General features: G+C 41.1%; 1 protein-coding gene across 1 annotated transcript in view; it reads left to right on the forward strand.

Moving 5' to 3' along the window:
* The window catches only part of ro60 (Ro60, Y RNA binding protein), a 37332-nt gene that overhangs the window by 10005 nt on the left and 9853 nt on the right, over positions 1-17474 (forward strand). Inside the window, exons 3-6 of the mRNA XM_060829708.1 lie at positions 4989-5209; positions 14839-14985; positions 16125-16262; positions 16345-16464. Of these exons, the coding sequence (XP_060685691.1) occupies positions 4989-5209; positions 14839-14985; positions 16125-16262; positions 16345-16464 (626 nt within the window). The remainder of the gene's footprint in view (positions 1-4988; positions 5210-14838; positions 14986-16124; positions 16263-16344; positions 16465-17474) is intronic.

Below are 17474 nucleotides of genomic sequence, written 5' to 3' on the forward strand. Positions count from 1 at the left end.
ACACACCAATCTTGCACAAATAAAAATGTGGAAGAAAATTATGAGGATTAAGCAGTGATGTTGAGGGATAGCCGCTAGCAGCAAGACCACCAATTTGTCGTGCAGCAGAGAACAATGTGCACTTCTCGAGTATACAATCACCAGATTGGGATAAACTGTCAAACCTGCAAATTGTTCCATCAAAGTTTGAAATAACAATCTTGTAAATTCTATTTTACCTGTTTATGCAATCATATTGACAACACATGTACATACAAACATATCTGTTTGGGATAAGTTATTTTAACCTTTTGAGAAAGGGGAATTTGCTATCTAATGCATGCTAAAATTTTATGATTCACGCATGAGATTCTTCCATATTGCAGCATTCTGTGGTCTCGTCTATTTGCATAATATTTTACCTTTTTATTCCTTCCTTCAAAGTGGATAACCTGCCATTTTCCTTTGTTATACTCCATTCACCAACTTTTTTTGTCCATTTATTAAATCTACCTGGATTCCTTTGCTAACTCGGTCTTCCTCATAACTTACTTTCCTTCTTATCTTTACTTAATCTGCAGCTGCACTGCAACGGTTTAAGAAGGCAGCTCACCACCACCTTCTCAAGGGGAACTTGGGTCAGGCAATAAATGCTGGCTAGCCAGCGATGCCCACATCCCACAAATAAATGCATTTTTAAAAAATGCACTCCATCCATTCACTTATTCAATAACGTAGACTGTAAATGGTTGAGACTGTAAATAGTCCAGCACCCTGTGGCACTCCACTCGTTACAATTTGCCAACTGAAAATGGCACATTTATTTCAAATATCTTTCCTGTTACTTACACAGTTCCTTATTCTTGTTAATACGTTACTCCAACAGTATGAACTCTGATCTTGAGTAGTAACCCTATTTATGACATCTTACTAAATACCATTTGCAAATACATTTGATTTACTGATATCCACCCTGCTTGCTACATCCTCCAACAATAATAAAAAACTACAATAGTTCCTGATTAGAAAATTTAAGTTTAAGTTGTATGTTAGTTTGGCTTTCACAATCCACTCTCTTGTACAAAGATGGCTAGAATGTTTTGGTGAAAATTTCTTTTTGAAGCAGAAACAAAGGGCTTGGGGCACGGTCTCCTGACTGAGGTGCTTGAGTGCCCTTGGTGCAGTTCTATGAAGGACGATGAACTGGATTCAGTTGTTGAACTGACTTAAGAATGAACGGGTAAACAGGGGAACCTCGATTATCCGAACGTGATGGGCGGGCGCTATTTCGTTTGGATAATCAATTATTCGGTTAATCGGTTCAATGCCTTTCCTCTGGGGCTCTGAGTTTTTCAAGTCTGTGCCCCGTTCAGGAGACTGCAGAAGCGCACAGCGCGCGGGACCCCGCCCCCAACCCCATCCAAAACCTCCCCCGTCCCTAACCCCGTGCTACACCTCCCCCCTCCCTAACTCCATGCTACAACTCCCTTGCTCCCAACCCCGTGCAACATCTCCCCCCACCCCCAACCTTGTGCAACACCTCCCCCTGCCCCTTACCCTGTACAAGATCTCCCCCTGCCCCTTACCCTGTACAAGATCCCCCCCACCCCCCACCCCCCCGAACCCTGTACTCACCCCCACCCCCGAACCCCGTACACACCCTCCACCTATCCAGGGCAGCTGGACTGGTCACCAAAAACAAGACTGCTGCAGTTGCCTTTGTGCAGCAAGTCTCCAAATAGCACGTGCCTGTGCACGCGTGCACGCACACAGCCCACACACAACTTTTTACTGCAACTTTTTGACAGGTTCCACCTTTGCCCTGTATGGGACAATATTGGAGAGATTATCTGGTGAAGGGGGATTTAGAGTACACCCCGCTGTAGAACTCCAGGGAAAGTGTGAGGGGAGAGGGATGGCGAACAGGTCAGTCATTTGGAGACAGTGCCTCTTTAATCACTCAACAAAAGATGCGATCACTGTTGGAAACACGTCTTTGATGTAATGTTTCCATCGGGACCTCGAAATCTCCTTTGGATAATCTGATTTTTGGATGATTGGTATTCGGGTAATCGCGGTTCCTCTGTATTGTTGGGGAATGAAAGAAATGGCACATGTTGAATCATGATTCAGAAGGAGGTCATTCAATCCCTTATGTCTGAATTGACAGACTGGAAGAGCTATTCAGCTTTGTCCCAACTCCCCAGCCTTTCCTTGGAACTCTAGAATTTTTTTCACTTCAGATGTGTATTGACTCTGCACTTCCAGTGGGAAGGAACAAGCTTTATCGTTGAACACCAAATTAGAGCCAATACAAATAGCATAGATAGACTAGTCCCAGCCCAGGACAGACAGTTCTGCAGACCTATACCTGGGTCTGCTTCATTTAGTTTAAACTAACCTGTCCAGAGATTATTATACATCTCTGGAGCAGGTGTTATAAACCCAGGCCTCATGGTTCATAGGTAAGGACACAACCACTGCACCACAAGAGGCCCTTGGTACTGCTCTTTCTCTTTTTATATATCTAGAAGTACTCTTGCACACAGCTGGCATTTTTCATCATCGTATAACTGTGACTTTGTTTTGTCATCTATTATCCTTCACTGGTAGCTCACCCATGTTACCAATTGGATAAAGCCCATTAAGGACAATGCAAGCCATCAAAAAGTAAGAGAGAGGTAGGGAAAGCAGGGAGAGGTAGGGAAAGCAGGGAGAGGTAGGGAAAGCAGGGAGAGGTAGGGAAAGCAGGGAGAGGTAGGGAAAGCAGGGAGGGGCTAAATCAAAACCGAATTTGAAGGGACCAGATCTGCTTTATTTAGATATTTTACCAACAGCAAGTTCAGAGATATTAAAACACACCTCTGGAACTTGAACCTGGGCTTCCCAGCTCAGAGGTAGGGGCACTGCCACACAGCACAAGAGCCTTATTTGGGTTTGCATTTTTTTAATATCTGGAAGTGCTCTGATACACCACCGAACTGCTTTCCTACCACTAAAAGGACAATGACCTTTTATTTTTAAATATCAATTACCACAGTTAAATCACCCATGTAGCCAATTGAATACTTACAAGCAAAGTTGAAAAGAGTGGTTGACGCTGGAAAAACACAGCATATCAGGCAACATCCGAAGGAAAGGAAAGTTGTCGTTTCAGACATAAGCCCATTCCCGATAAAGAAGAGCTTATGCTCAAAATGTTGACTCTCCTGCTCCTTGGAAGCTGCCTGACTGGCTGTTCTTTTCGAGCACCACGTTCTTCGATTCTGATCTCCAGCATCTGCAGTCCTCACTTTCTCCATTCCTGATGAAGGTTATATCCCTGAAACGTTGATTTTCCTGCTCCTCAGATGCTGACTCACCTGCTGTGCTTTTCCGGTGCCACACTTTTCAACTGATTCTCCAGCATCTTCAGTCTTTACTTTCTTCTGTTTACAAGCAAAGCCCATAATGGACAGTGCAAGCCATCAAAAGTGATGGAAGAGTAGCGAGAATAGGAAGGGGCTAAATTGGGTCTGTTTTTCTTTAAAACCTATTTTTCTACTCAACCTACTCAGAAATGTTATTATATACCTCTGGAACAGATAGGACTTGAACCCAGGGTCTCCTGGTTCATGGATAGGGACTCGTGCTATAAGAGAAGTTTGTGTCTGCTTTATAAAGAGCTCAGTTCATGTATTCCATCTAGGCAGGCCATTGCCTGTTACCAAGGGAACTGATACTCAATGAAGGGCATGTGCAGATTCCTGATGAAGGGCTTATGCCCAAAACATCACCTCTCCTGCTCCTGTATTTATGGGATATATCTCTCCAGCTTGATTGCTGGGATCACAATGACTGAGCCTTTTCCTGTAGCTCCAAATTTAGATCATGGAGCTTCCAATGACCATGGATTGCTGCATGAAATTGGCATAGTCCATATCTGATAGCAGGGACCATTCTTTAACATAACCTTTACTTGGCCCCTTAATTATGTAAATTAGATGTCTACCTTCTAATTTATCTTTCTCATATTTTACTGGCTCCCCATCTTTGTTCCTCCGCTGTGGTGCTGGCAGAGACTAACGCTCCAATTGAGACTGAATCAGTATTTTAGGAAGGTTAATAATGCCATTCATACTTTTGTGCCTCTATATAGCTTAGAATCATGCATAGCTATTCAGTCACTCCCTCTGTTTGCCCTATCGCATCTAAACACTGGTGCACTAGGTTTCTCTGATCCTATCTCCCCTTTAGAATTCTTAAATATGTTGCCTATGTTTGTTCTTCATATCTAAGAATTAGCTAGCTGTTATTTATTAACTAATTGCAATTTCCTGCCAATAAAATTCTTAAGCTTGAAAAGTTTGATTTTGATTTTTGACTTTGATTAATGAATGAGTGTAGATTGTGAAGATGTTTTATTTAAAGTTACAATTTAGTTTGCTAAGTCTGTTACCTTAGTGATATAGTAGGGATGCAGTCAACAAGTCTGGTTTAATTAGGTTAGATTCCCTACATTGTGGAAACGGGCCCTTCAGCCCAACAAGTCCACACCAACCCTCCAAAAAGTACCCCACCCAGACCCATTTCCCTCTTACTAATGCACCCAACACTATGGGCAATCTAGTATGGCCAATTCACCTGATCTGCACACTTTTGGAACGTGGGAGGAAACTGGAGCACCCAGAGGAGACACAGGGAGAATGTGCAAACTCCACACAGACGATTGTCCAAGGCCGGAATCAAGCCTGGGATCCTGGCACTGTCAGGCAGCAGTACTAACCACTGTGCTGCCCCACCATTTTGCTCAGATATAGATAGAAAATTAGAAGAGCTTTGAATTTACTTTTCCTTGATTGTGGTAGAAACTTTGGTGTGAGAAAATAATGTGGCTACAATTTAATGCAAATGTGTGACTGTTTCGTTCTGGATTACACAAATGTGCATATTGTAAATTCAAAGCTACTGTCTCAGAATTATGTGGAGAATGGTATTTTAAATTATTTACTTGTTCTTTTTTAAACTAGATCTCACTTTGGTCACTAAGTATATTATGAAAGGTTGGAAGGAGGTCAAAGAAGTCTACAAGGATAAAGACAACTCTGATGGAATCCAGCAGTTATTGAAGTATTTCGAAGCTCTGGAGAGAGTAAAAATTACCCAAGATGAGCATGAAGTTGCTCGACTTATTGAGGAGTACAGGTTGGTCAGGGAACACCTACTGACGAATCATCTGAAGTCACAGGAGGTGAATGAATAAATGCTTTATTCTTTACTCAAGAGTTACTGAATGAAACTAATGGTGCCTATATCTGATTTATCAAATAGCTGCTGATTGAATAGTGTTTGTAGATATGTTGTGATTAGTATTTGTGAATCCAGCAAGGAGGAAAACATTTTGTTTCCATTCTACTAAATGATGTTTTCTATTTGCCAAAAAGCAGCAAGCTATACTGTTGTTGAGCTGGTTGCCAACCTGTATCTTAATGTCCCAGAAAAGCACTCCTGCTGATTTTTTAAAATTTGCTGCTCAAAGTTTGTGAGATGATTTGTAGCTCGGGTGCTCGTTGTTGTGGTTCTGTTCGCCGAGCTGGGAATTTGTGTTGCAGACGTTTCGTCCCCTGTCTAGCTGACATCCTCAGTGCTTGGGAGCCTCCTGTGAAGCGCTTCTGTGATGTTTCCTCTGGCATTTACAGTGGTTTGTCTCTGCCGCTTCTGGTTGTCAGTTCCAGCTGTCCGTTGCAGTGGTCGGTATATTGGGTCCAGGTCGATGTGCTTATTGATTGAATCTGTGGATGAGTGCCATGCCTCTAGGAATTCCCTGGTTGTTCTCTGTTTGGTTTGTCCTATAATAGTAGTGTTGTCCCAGTCGAATTCATGTTGCGTGTCACCTGCGTGTGTGGCTACTAAGGATAGCTGGTCATGTCGTTTCGTGGCTAGTTGGTGTTCATGGATGCAGATCGTTAGCTGTCTTCCTTTTTGTCCTATGTAGTGTTTTGTGCAGTCCTTGCATGGGATTTTGTACACTACATTGGTTTTGCTCATGCTGGGTATCAAGTCCTTTTGTCCTGGTGAGTTGTTGTCTGAGAGTGGCTGTTGGTTTGTGTGCTGTTAGGAGTCCTAGTGGTCACATAGTCTGACTGTCAGTTCGGAAATGCTCTTGATGTATGGTAATGTGGCCAGTCCTTTGGGTTGCGGCATGTCCTCATTCCGTTGTCAGCTAACGATCCGTACCCATGAACACCAACTAGCCACGAAACGACACGACCAGCAATCCTTAGTAGCCACACACTGAGATGACAAGCAACATGAATTTGACGGGGACAACACTACTATTATTGGACAAGCCAAACCGAGAACAGCCAGGGAATTCCTAGAGGCATGGCACTCATCCACAGATTCAATCAATAAGCACATCAACCTGGACCCGATATACCGGCCACTGCAGCGGACAGCTGGAACTGACAACTGGAAGCGGCAGATACAAATCACTATAAATGCCGGAGGAAGTATCACAGAAGCGCTTCACAGGAGGCTCACAAGCACCTAGACAGGGGACGAAACGTCTGCAACACAAATTCCCAGCTCGGCGAACAGAACACAACAAATTTGCTGCTTTTATAATACTATAAGATTTGAACAATTGCAGAATTTTAATCTTCAACGATTACTGAAAACAGGAGCATTATGACCATACCTATTTAGCATTTTGTTAACAGTTTCCTGTATGGTAAATTATACGTGAAACTAACTTACTTTAGTGTGCGATATTTATCCTGGTGTGGTGTTCTGAATTCATCACCTCAAATTATTTCCAGCACCAGTGACAGACCTGTAATCACCAACCCATCAACATACTATCAAATTGTTTCCAGTCTAGACCAAATCTACAACTGTGTTGTGTTTTCTGATTTAAACAGGTATGAATTGGTGAAGGCATCCTGTTGTGGATGTCTTAGTTGTGGAATCTGATAACTGTGCAGTACTAGAAACTGTTTATACTTCAATTGTATGTAGGATAGATGAGTTAAAATATTAGTGATTTACTCAGTATGTGGATCAAAGGACTACTTTTGTGATTGTAGTGCATTGAGGTAATTATGGGAAGTTGTAATTCCATGTAAAATGACTAGAATGGAGACATTTTACAAGTACTAATGTAGCCTCCAGTGAGATATATCCTGAATAATATGATTCCTCTAAGAAATAGGCACAAATGTACCTTGGAACTCTGTGGGAAGCTCGGGAAGTGATTGCTGGACCACCTGCTGAGATATTTAGATCATCAGTAGTCACAGGTGAGATGCCAGAAGCCTGGAAGTTAGCTAACGGAAAAGCTAGGGAACTATAGACTGGTGAGCCTGACATCGGTGGTGGGCAAGTTGTTGGAGGGAATCCTGAGGAACAGGATTTATATGTATTTAGAAAGGCAAAGACTGTTTAGGGATAGTCAACATAGCTTTGTGCGTGGGAAATAATGTAACACAAACTTGATTTGAGTTTTTTGAAGAAATAATGAAGAGGAGTGATGGGGGCAAAATGGTGGACGTGATCTATGTGGACTTCAGTAAGGTGTTCGACAAGGTTCCTCATGGTAGACTATCTAATAAGGTTAGATCTCATGACATACAGGGAGAACTAGCCATTTGGATACAGAACTAGCTTGAATGTAGAAGACAGGCTGGTTTTTCAAACTGGAGGCCTGTGACGAGTGGTATATCACAAGGATCGGTGCTGGGTCCACTGCTTTTTGTCATTTATATAAATGATTTGGATGTGAACATAGGAGGTATAGTTAGTAAGTTTGCAGGTGACACCAAGATTGGAGGTGTGGTGGACAGCGAACAAGGTTACCTCCAGAGTACAACAGGATCTTGATCAGATTAGATTAGATTACTTACAGTGTGGAAACAGGCCCTTCGGCCCAACAAGTCCACACCGACCCGCCGAAGCGAAACCCACCCATACCCCTACCCTTGCATTTGCCCCTTACCTAACACTACGGACAATTTAGCATGGCCAATTCACCTGACCTGCACATCTTTGGACTGTGGGAGGAAACCGGAGCACCCGGAGGAAACCCACGCAGACACGGGGAGAACGTGCAAACTCCACACAGTCAGTCGCCTGAGGCGGGAAATGAACCCGGGTCGCTGGTGCTGTGAGGCAGCAGTGCTAACCACTGTGCCACCGTGCCGCCCGACAGATGTGGCAGATAGAGTTTAATTTAGATAAATGTAAGGTGCTGCATTTTGGAGAGGCAAATCAGAGCAGGTTTTAAACACTTACTGGTAAGATCCTGGGGAGTTTTGCTGAACAAAGAGACCTTGGAATGCAGGTTCATAGTTCCTTGAGAGTGGAGTTACAGGTACAGGGGAACCTCGATTATCCGAACGAGATGGGCAGGCACTATTTTGTTCGGATAATAGATTATTCGGTTAATCAATTAAATGCCTTTCCTCTGGGACTTGGAGTTTTTAAAGTCTGCTCCCTGTTCAGGAGCCTGCAGCAGCACACAGTACGCGAGCCCCAGCCCCCGCCTGCCTTCCAACACTGCCCTCGCCCAACCCCATCCAATACCACCTCCTGCCCCGTTTAACAGTGCCCCCGCCCTATTACACGCATGCGCACACGCACGCACCAGGATACAGTATACAGTTGTAGAAATTATCCGGGGTATTGGGGGTTGTGGGGTCATCAATGTGTAGAACTTCAAGGAAAGTGTAGGGAGAGAGAGGGTAGGTCAGTCATTTGGAGACGTTGCCTGTTGAATCACGATAAACAAAAGACGCGATCACTATTGGAAACACTTCTTTGATGTGATGTTTCTATCAGGACCTCGAGATCTACTTTGGATAATCCAATTTTCAGATAATTGGTATTTGGGTAATGAAGGCTCTTCTATACCTACGGTAGGAGTTTGGTATGCTTTCCTTTATTGGACAGATCATTGAGTATAGGACTTGGGAGGTCATATTGTGGCTGGGGCTGTTCTGTCTGTAGCATGAGAGAATGAGGGGTGACCTTATAGATGGGGTAAATAGACAAGGTATTCCCTGGGGTGGGTGAGTCCAAAGGGCATAGATTTAGGGTGAGAGGGGAAAGATTTAAAAAAGGACCTAACGGGCAACTTTTTCACACAAAGGGTGGTGTGTATGTGGAATGAGCTACCAGAGGAAGAAGTGGAGGCTGATACAATTACAGCATTTAAAAGACATCTGGACTGGTATATGAATAGGAAGGGTTTAGAGGGATATAGGTCAAATGCTGCCAAATGGGACCAATTAGGTTAGGAGGTCTGTTCCAAATGGGCGAGTTGACTGAAGGGTCAGTTGCCGTGCTGTACATCTCTACAACTCTAAATGGAGCAATTTTGGAAAGTCAGTGAATCTACATTTTACCAGTCAAAATATTATGTATCTTAAGAAAACCTGATGTTTCTCATTAGAATATTTGACAAAGTTAATGCTAGCACGCAATAACCATCAGAAAGGGAAGAAACTAATTGTCTTGAAGGTAGATCAACAATTTATTCATCATGCTTGTCAAATGTTAAAGATCCTAAAGTCTGCAGCTCTGTTTGAAGGCAGGAAAGAAAGCAATTCCTGCACTCCAAATCCTACTGCTTCTGTGCCCAAAGATCAGTGTGTCAAGAGTTGGCCTTTTCAGTCACATGAAAATCCATGGCCGAAACCTGAGTCAAATCTAAGTACAACTGGAAACAACAGTTGAAATAGTATACAAAGTTAATAGAAGACATTAACAAGAATGTAAAATCAGTAAAAGGAGTTCTAGAATGTCTCCATTTCCATTCTAATTCATGTGTAGGTGTGTCCTTTTCATCATGTACTTGCCATGATTCTAAGGAGATGGGGTGAAGATCAGAGTATTTTCATTCTACATTTTGTAGACCTAGTGACGAGATTTGATTAGTTTAATAGTACAACTTAAGGCCAAAAGAATTGTTATAGACAAACGCATAGAGAAACTGAGGTAGATTTGGGACACAAGTGAAGTTTCTGACTGATAGTGGAGTGGAATTTGCTAATGACTAGTTCAGAGACAATAGTAAAGATATGAAATTATAGCAGCTGAAAGTTAGTTCAGCAATGTGAAAGGAATCAGGCAATGATTGATAAAATGCCAGATAACATTTTTAGTTGATCAATCAGACTTCAATTTGACATCTTTTCTAACATGGCTGCTTCATGGAAATAATTCACTTTATATAGGGATTGCACCCTCAAACAAGTCGTTGGGTGAAGTTTCAGAGCACCTTATGTTCTGCTCGGTCGTCCTCCCGCACCAGAATATATTACAATTAGTTGAGTTTTTTCTAAGTATTTGAATGATATGTACTGGGAGCTTGGCTTTCATCAAGGGAGAGGTTTCAGAAAATCAGTAGACCATCTAAAGGAGAATTATGACACTAAAGAGAGGACATGGAAAATGGAAAAGTACTTGTATGATAACAGGTCATGACTGTATTTATCAAACATGGCAAATAGGTCATTCCTAATTAATTAGAATTAATTACACAACCACAGATTCTGAGCGGGTGATTGAAGTATATGTGGCGCATAAGCATTTGAAGGACAAAGGTATGGTGGTAATGTAAGTGATAATAACACTTACAAGCAGAATTACTTCATCCATAAACCAATTACCCAGATTAATTAAAAACAAAGGACTGCAGATGCTGTAAATCAGAACAAATGCAGAAGTTGCTGGAAAAGCTCAGCAGGTGAAGAGAAATTAGAGTTGATGCTTCTGGTCTGGTAACACTTCTTAAGAAGATTCTGAGAGTCACCGAACTGAGAAGTGACTTGTGTCAGAAAGCAGTCATGTACCCAGCGAAAAACGTCAGTGCAAAGGAGTTCTGTGCAAATTTTAGTAATGGATTGAATAGATTAGAAGATGAAATAAAGGCTACAAAACAGTCTCAAAAGACTATAAGCTACAACCTTATGATCATGGTGTTTTGTAAATGACCAATAAAGTGAGAATAAATAAGGAGTGTCAAATAAAAGAGATGGTTAACAAGAGTTTAGCATTTAGATTGAGGTAGATAAAAGTTGACCAGCCTTGCCACGTAGATGGATTGGAATTCCTTGCAAGTGGGAATTAGAAGGGCAAATAGAGTCTTATTGCTTAAGGTTCTGAAAAGCACCTGGGTGATACAGACATTAATTTCTTCCATTGTTGGGAAAAGATCCTAAAAAATAATCTTCGTTCTTTTGGCCACATATTTATGCGAGAGACGACCAATTGGCAGAAAAGGCACATTTCTGTAGGTAATGCATTTTAGAGAGAAGTGTTTTTGAAATAACTCAAAGACAACCGATGTTGAATGAAAACTTTGGAAACTCAGCAACTGTATTCAGTAGCTGAATAAAGCTTCAAGGGACAATGAGGTCTGCTTTCCTGAAAGTACGTGGAGGTGCTGGTGTAGGTCTGGGGTGGATAGAGTTAAAAATTGCACAACACCAGATTATGATCCAATAAGTTTATTTGGACACACACTTTTGGACCACTGCTCCCTAGTCAAGTAGCTACCTGATGAGGGGGCAGCTCTCCAAAAGCTTGTACTTCCAAGTAAACCTGTTGGACTATAATCTGGTGTGTGATTTTTAATGTTGCTGAATGTAGGCTGTGTACACCTAACATAATACCCTTCAGTGCTTTATTGTTACCGGAAAGGAAAACTTCTACCCATCTGCATATTTCATGGTGATAATACATTTTAGGGTGGCACTGCAGAATTTGAGAAGAATGTATTAATCAGATTAGAGTAGAACTTAAAATTTGGGGTCATGCTTAATAATGTGAGGTTATCCACTTCGTTGGCAAAAACAGGAAGGCAGATCATTTTCTGAATAGTGACTGGATTGGGACTGGGGTAGGTGCAGCATTGGGAATGGGGTGTCCTTGTACAGCAGACATTGAACATAAGCACTCGGATTGAGCAGGTGGTAAAGAAGTCAAGTGGTATATTAGCCATCATAGCCTTCCAGCACGTGGACTGCAGCAGTTGAAGAAGGCAGCTCGCCACTCCCACCCCCACCTAGGGATGGGCAATAAATCCTGGCCAGCAAGCGTCGCCCATGCTCCTTAAGCAAGTTCTAAAGGAGAAGACATATCTTGTACAGGGTCTTGGTGAGACCACACATGGAGTGTTGTGTGTAATTTTGGTCATCTCATCTGAAGAAGAATGTTCTGGCAATGGAGATAGTGCAACTAAGGTTTACCAGTGGGGAAAAAAGACTAAAAACTGCAGATGCTGGAAATCCAAAACAATACCGACTGACGTATAAAGTCATTGAGTCACATGGCACGGAAACTGACCTTACAGTCCAACTCATGACCAACGATGTTCCATAGGGACCGACGAAACTAAACTAAACTAAACTAAACTTGTCCCATAATCCCTCCATCCTAGGGAAAAGATCTTTGCTAATCTCCTTATCTATGCCCCTCATGACTTAATAAACCTTTATAAAGGTCACTCCTCAACCTCCTATTTACCAGGGAAAAATGTCCCAACCTATTCAGCCTCTCCTTAGTACTCAAATGCTCTAGTCATGGTAACATCCTTGTACATCTTTTCTGCACTCTTTCCAATTTAATAGTATCCTTCCTATAATAGGGCAACCAGAACTGTGTGCAGGACTCAAAAAGTGGCCTCACCAATGTCCTGTACAGTTCACAACATGACATCCTAACTCCTATATTCCATGCTCTGACCAATGAAGGCAAGCATGCTAAGTGCCGCCTTTACCACCCTGTCTATCTGTGACGCAACTTTCAAGGATCAAGATCCTATTGTGCTCTTGGGTAATCTTTTTCACCGTCCATTATATCACCAATTTCAGTGTCATCTATAAACTTACTAACCAAGCTTCCTATATTCTGTTCCAAATAATTTATACCAGTGACCAACAACAGTGGAGCCAACACCAATCTCTATGGAACATCGTTGGTGACAGGCCTCCAATCCAAAAAAACAACCTTGGCAGTGTGGAGGAACAGAGGGATCTGAGTGTGCAAGTACATAGATCCTTCAAAGTTGCCACCCAAATGGAAGGAGTTGTTAAGAAAGCATTTGGTGTTTTGGCTTTCATTAGCAGGGGTATCGAGTTTAAGAGCCGCGAGGTTTTGCTGCAGGTCTACAAGTCCCTGGTGAGACCACACTTGGAATATTGTGTCCAGTTCTGGTCGCCTTACTATAGGAAAGATGTGGAGGCTTTGGAGAGGGTGCAAAGAAGGTTTACCAGGATGCTGCCTGGACTTGCCATATGAAGAAAGGTTGAATAAGCTCGGACTTGTCTCTCTGAAGAGAAGGAGGGAGAGAGGAGACCCGATCGAGGTGTACAAAATAATGAGAGGAATAGATAGAGTCAATAGCCAGAGACTTTTCCCCAGGGCAGAATTGACTGGTACGAGAAGTCATAGTGAAGAGATTAGGTGGAAGGTATGAAGGAGACATCAGCGGTAGGCTCTTTATGCAGAGTGTTGTGAATACATGGAATGCGTTGCCAGCTGAGGTGGTGGAAGCGAAGTCATTGGGGACATTTAAGTGACTGCTGGGCATGTACATGGATAGCAGAGAGTTGAGGGGTGCGTAGATTAAGTTACTATATTTTACATCAGGATTGAGTCCCGGCACAACATCGTGGGCCTAAGGACCTGTTATGTGCTGTACTTTTCTATGTTCTATCTATCTATGTTCTAACTATTTGCTACCACTCTGTCTCCTCCCATCAAGCCAATTTTATATCCAATTGGCTGGCTCTCCCTGGATCTTATGTGACCTAAAGTCTCCTCCAACAATTGACCAACCACTAATGTCAGACTCACTGGTCTATAGCTCCTGGGCTTTTCCTTGCAGCCTTCCTTCATGAAAGGCACAACATTAACCACCCTCCAGTTTTCCAGCACCTCACCCGTGGCAGAAGATGACAGAAATATTTCTGCTAGCGATCCCATGATTTCTTTCTTAGCTTTTGACAATGCTCTGGGATCCTGGGGACTTAACTGCAAAGCAAAACTGGATCACTTCGCATTATATTCACTGGAGTAGGGAAAAATGAAAGGAAATTGTATGGAAACCAGTCACAGTCTGTTTTTACAGACCATTTTGAACTGAGATGAAGAAAAATTTCTTCACCCTAAGAATGGAGAGCTTGTGGAATTGTGAAACAAAACATTGAATGTTTTCAAGAAGGAGATAGAAATAGTCGTGGGGCTAAAGTGATCAAAGGATGTGGGGAAAAAGCAGGAACACGGTAGTGAGTTAGCCAATCGGCCATATTGAATCTTTTAAGAATGGTCATATGGAATGTGGTATACTGAATGAATGTTATATAGACAGTCAGCTCCTACATTATCCATTGTGTGGGATAATGAACACTATCAAAACAGTCTAAATGAGAAAGATTGTGTATTAACTTGCTGACTTACTGGAAAGGAAATCACTAAAATTAAATGGGTAGATATATTTAGTATCTATTTAAATAGAAGAAGATTGTGGTTGTTGGTTTCAAAGTTGCATGCTACAGAAGGTGAATTTTAGGAAATAAATAATTACGCAAGTGTGTAAGGATTGATGTTCTGTCTTTTTCCACTGCCTTTCCAGAATATATATTTTTTCCTTCCCTCTCTTTGTTCCATGAGCAGTTCTAAATATTGTACTTTTATGTTGAACATAGGCATTCACAGTGTTGAATCTTTAAGTCCTGTTGTATAATATGAATCAGAGTAATGTGTGTTTTTACTGACTTGAAATATCAATTCTGCTTTTTTCTGTCCACCGTTGCTTTCAGACTTGCTGTGTTTTTCCACCATTTTCTATCTTAAACTGTTTTTCTTTCTTATTAGGTGTGGAGGGCATTATTGCAGGATATGCCTGTTATTACAATGCTTAGACATTTGGGAAAAATGACTGCTGATTCCATTCTTAAACCAGAAAGTGAAGCGGTTACCATAGTGTGTGAAAGATTGAACAATGAGACTGTCTTAAAAAAGGTTTGCTTTTCTAACTAAATAGTTGTAATAATTCACATTCAGTTCATAATGGCAGTATAACATACGTTTAACCACACCTGCTCATAATCACATTTTACTGAACATTTGGAGTAGATTTTCTAACTTTAATTTTTAAATTTAACTTAATATGAAACAAAGAGCTGCAGATACTTGAAATCTGAAACAAAAGAAGGAATTGCTGGAGAAACTCAACAGATGTGGCAACAGAAAGCAGCATTAATGTTTCTGACACTTCTGCAGAAGAACTTTTCGAGCAGCAATTTCTGTTTTTGTTTCTTATCTATTTTGTTGTCATTGCAAATTTAGCTATAATACAATTGATCTCCACATCCAACTTATTGATAAAGATTGTAAATAATTACAGCCCTGTGGCACTCCATTAGTTACTGCTTGCCAACAGTGTAATTAAGATAAGAGGTCTTATTATTACCTTGGCTGTTGCCTCAAGAGTAAATTGAGGTAAATGGATAGCAATTCTTGGAGTTCACATGTATGCGGTTGAAAGAAAATAGCTAATGTGTTTGTCTGAGTTTCTCATCTGTAACTCAAATTGTTCTCCACTGATTTCTTTTGACCTGGCATTCAAATCCTTCCAAGTTGCTACATTTGCCCATTAAATTGGGCAGCAAATGCTAGGGACAGGGTATTCAGATGTAAGTGAAATTTTTAGAATGTGTTTTAAATCTTAGTTACTGGAGTTACTTTAGAGTTTGTCTTATTATTGGAGCATTCTAACAAAATAAAAACTAAAATTTGTTTTCTCCCTTTTTTTGCCTGTCTTACCTAATTGTCTCAATTCCTAATTGTCTCAATTCCTTATAAACAAAACAAAAATAATTAAACTTAATTGCAAAATTTCTCTTGATGTAAGAAAATATTGTTTGGGTAGAAAGTTTAAACGTGCATTATATATAAATGTGCATATGTGAAAAGTAAACCTTTTGGGCAAAATGCTAAAGGCTATTACAACTGTGAAAAGATACTTAAACGCCTTTGTGATGAGGGCATAGTACTAGGTGAGGGAAATAATGCACTGATGTTTTTGAGCCATATATAGATTATATCACAACCACATATGGATTATATTTGTCAAGAACACATTATTGTTTGACTTCTAGGCTGGAATCCATCCATTTCACATTTTGGTGGCTCTAGAAACATACAAGGGAGGAAAAGGAAATCGAGGAAAGCTAAAGTGGAATCCTAATCCAGAAATTTTAGTAGTACTTGATCAGGCATTTTATAAAGCTTTCAAGGTAATTGCATCATTTTCCAGCCTTTATAGTATGTTTTGTGATTTGTAGAAAATAAATGAAGTATTCTTGTGTAATGTTACAGAATGTGGAACCAATGGGAAAGCGCTTTGTTTTGGCCTTAGATGTCAGTTCATCCATGTGCAGTCAGGTCCTAGGATGCAGAGTACTTTATGCTAATCGTGTTGCTGCAGCTATGTCAATGGTAAGATGCTTTCACAAAGCAGTTCTTGCTTTAGTGTTTTCCCAATTAGTTTTGTACGTTGTATTATAATTATGTAACAATTAGTACAAATACATTGTATTAACATTTTTTAAAATCAGTAAAACATAAGTGTTTGCAAGGTTTCCAAATTAATCATTGTGTAATATGTTTTGAACAGAAAATACGATTTCCAGTTTTTCCTTTCCTTCTATGCAAGTTTCCAAAAGCTGATTGGGGGCAAATGTTTGCAGGTTAATGACAACTGGAAGATGGGAAGCCTTCAATAACGAGAATCCAGAGACAATATATTCCTGTTAGGGTGAAAGGAAAGGCTGGTAGATGTAGGGAATGCTAGAGAAATTTAGGTTTTGGTCAAGAAAAAGAAGGAAACATTTGTCAGGTATACACAGCAGAGATCATGTGAAACCTTAGAAGAGTATAAAGACAGTAGGAGTATACTCAAGAGGAAATCAGGAGGGCGAAAAGAGGATTTGAGAAGGCTTTAGCATATTAGATTAAGGAGCATCCAAAGGGATTTTATACATACATTGAGGACAAAAGGATAAATAGAGAGAGAATAGTGCCCCTCAAGGATCAGCTCAGCAGCCTTTATGTGGAACCACAGGCGATGGGGGAGATAGCAAACAAGTATTTTGCAATAGTGTTTAGTATGGAAGAGGACATGGAAGATATACAGTGTGAGGAAGTAGATGGTGACGTCTTTAAAAATGTCTGTGTTACAGAGGAGGTGGTGCTGGATGTCTTTAAATGCATTAGATGGATAAATCCCCAGGACATGATTCAGTGTATCCTAGAACTCTGTGAGATAATAGGGAAGTGATTACTGGGCCCCAGTCACAGGTGAGGTGCCAGAAGACTGAAGATTGGCTAACATGGTGCCACTATTTAAGAAAGATGATAAGGAAAAGCACAGGAACAATAAACTAGTGAGCTGACATTGGTGGTGGGAATCCTGAGGGACAGGGTTTACATGTATTTGGAAAGGCAAG

Source organism: Hemiscyllium ocellatum, chromosome 9 (assembly GCF_020745735.1).
Source record: "Hemiscyllium ocellatum isolate sHemOce1 chromosome 9, sHemOce1.pat.X.cur, whole genome shotgun sequence".
Taxonomy (NCBI): Eukaryota; Metazoa; Chordata; class Chondrichthyes; order Orectolobiformes; family Hemiscylliidae; genus Hemiscyllium; species Hemiscyllium ocellatum.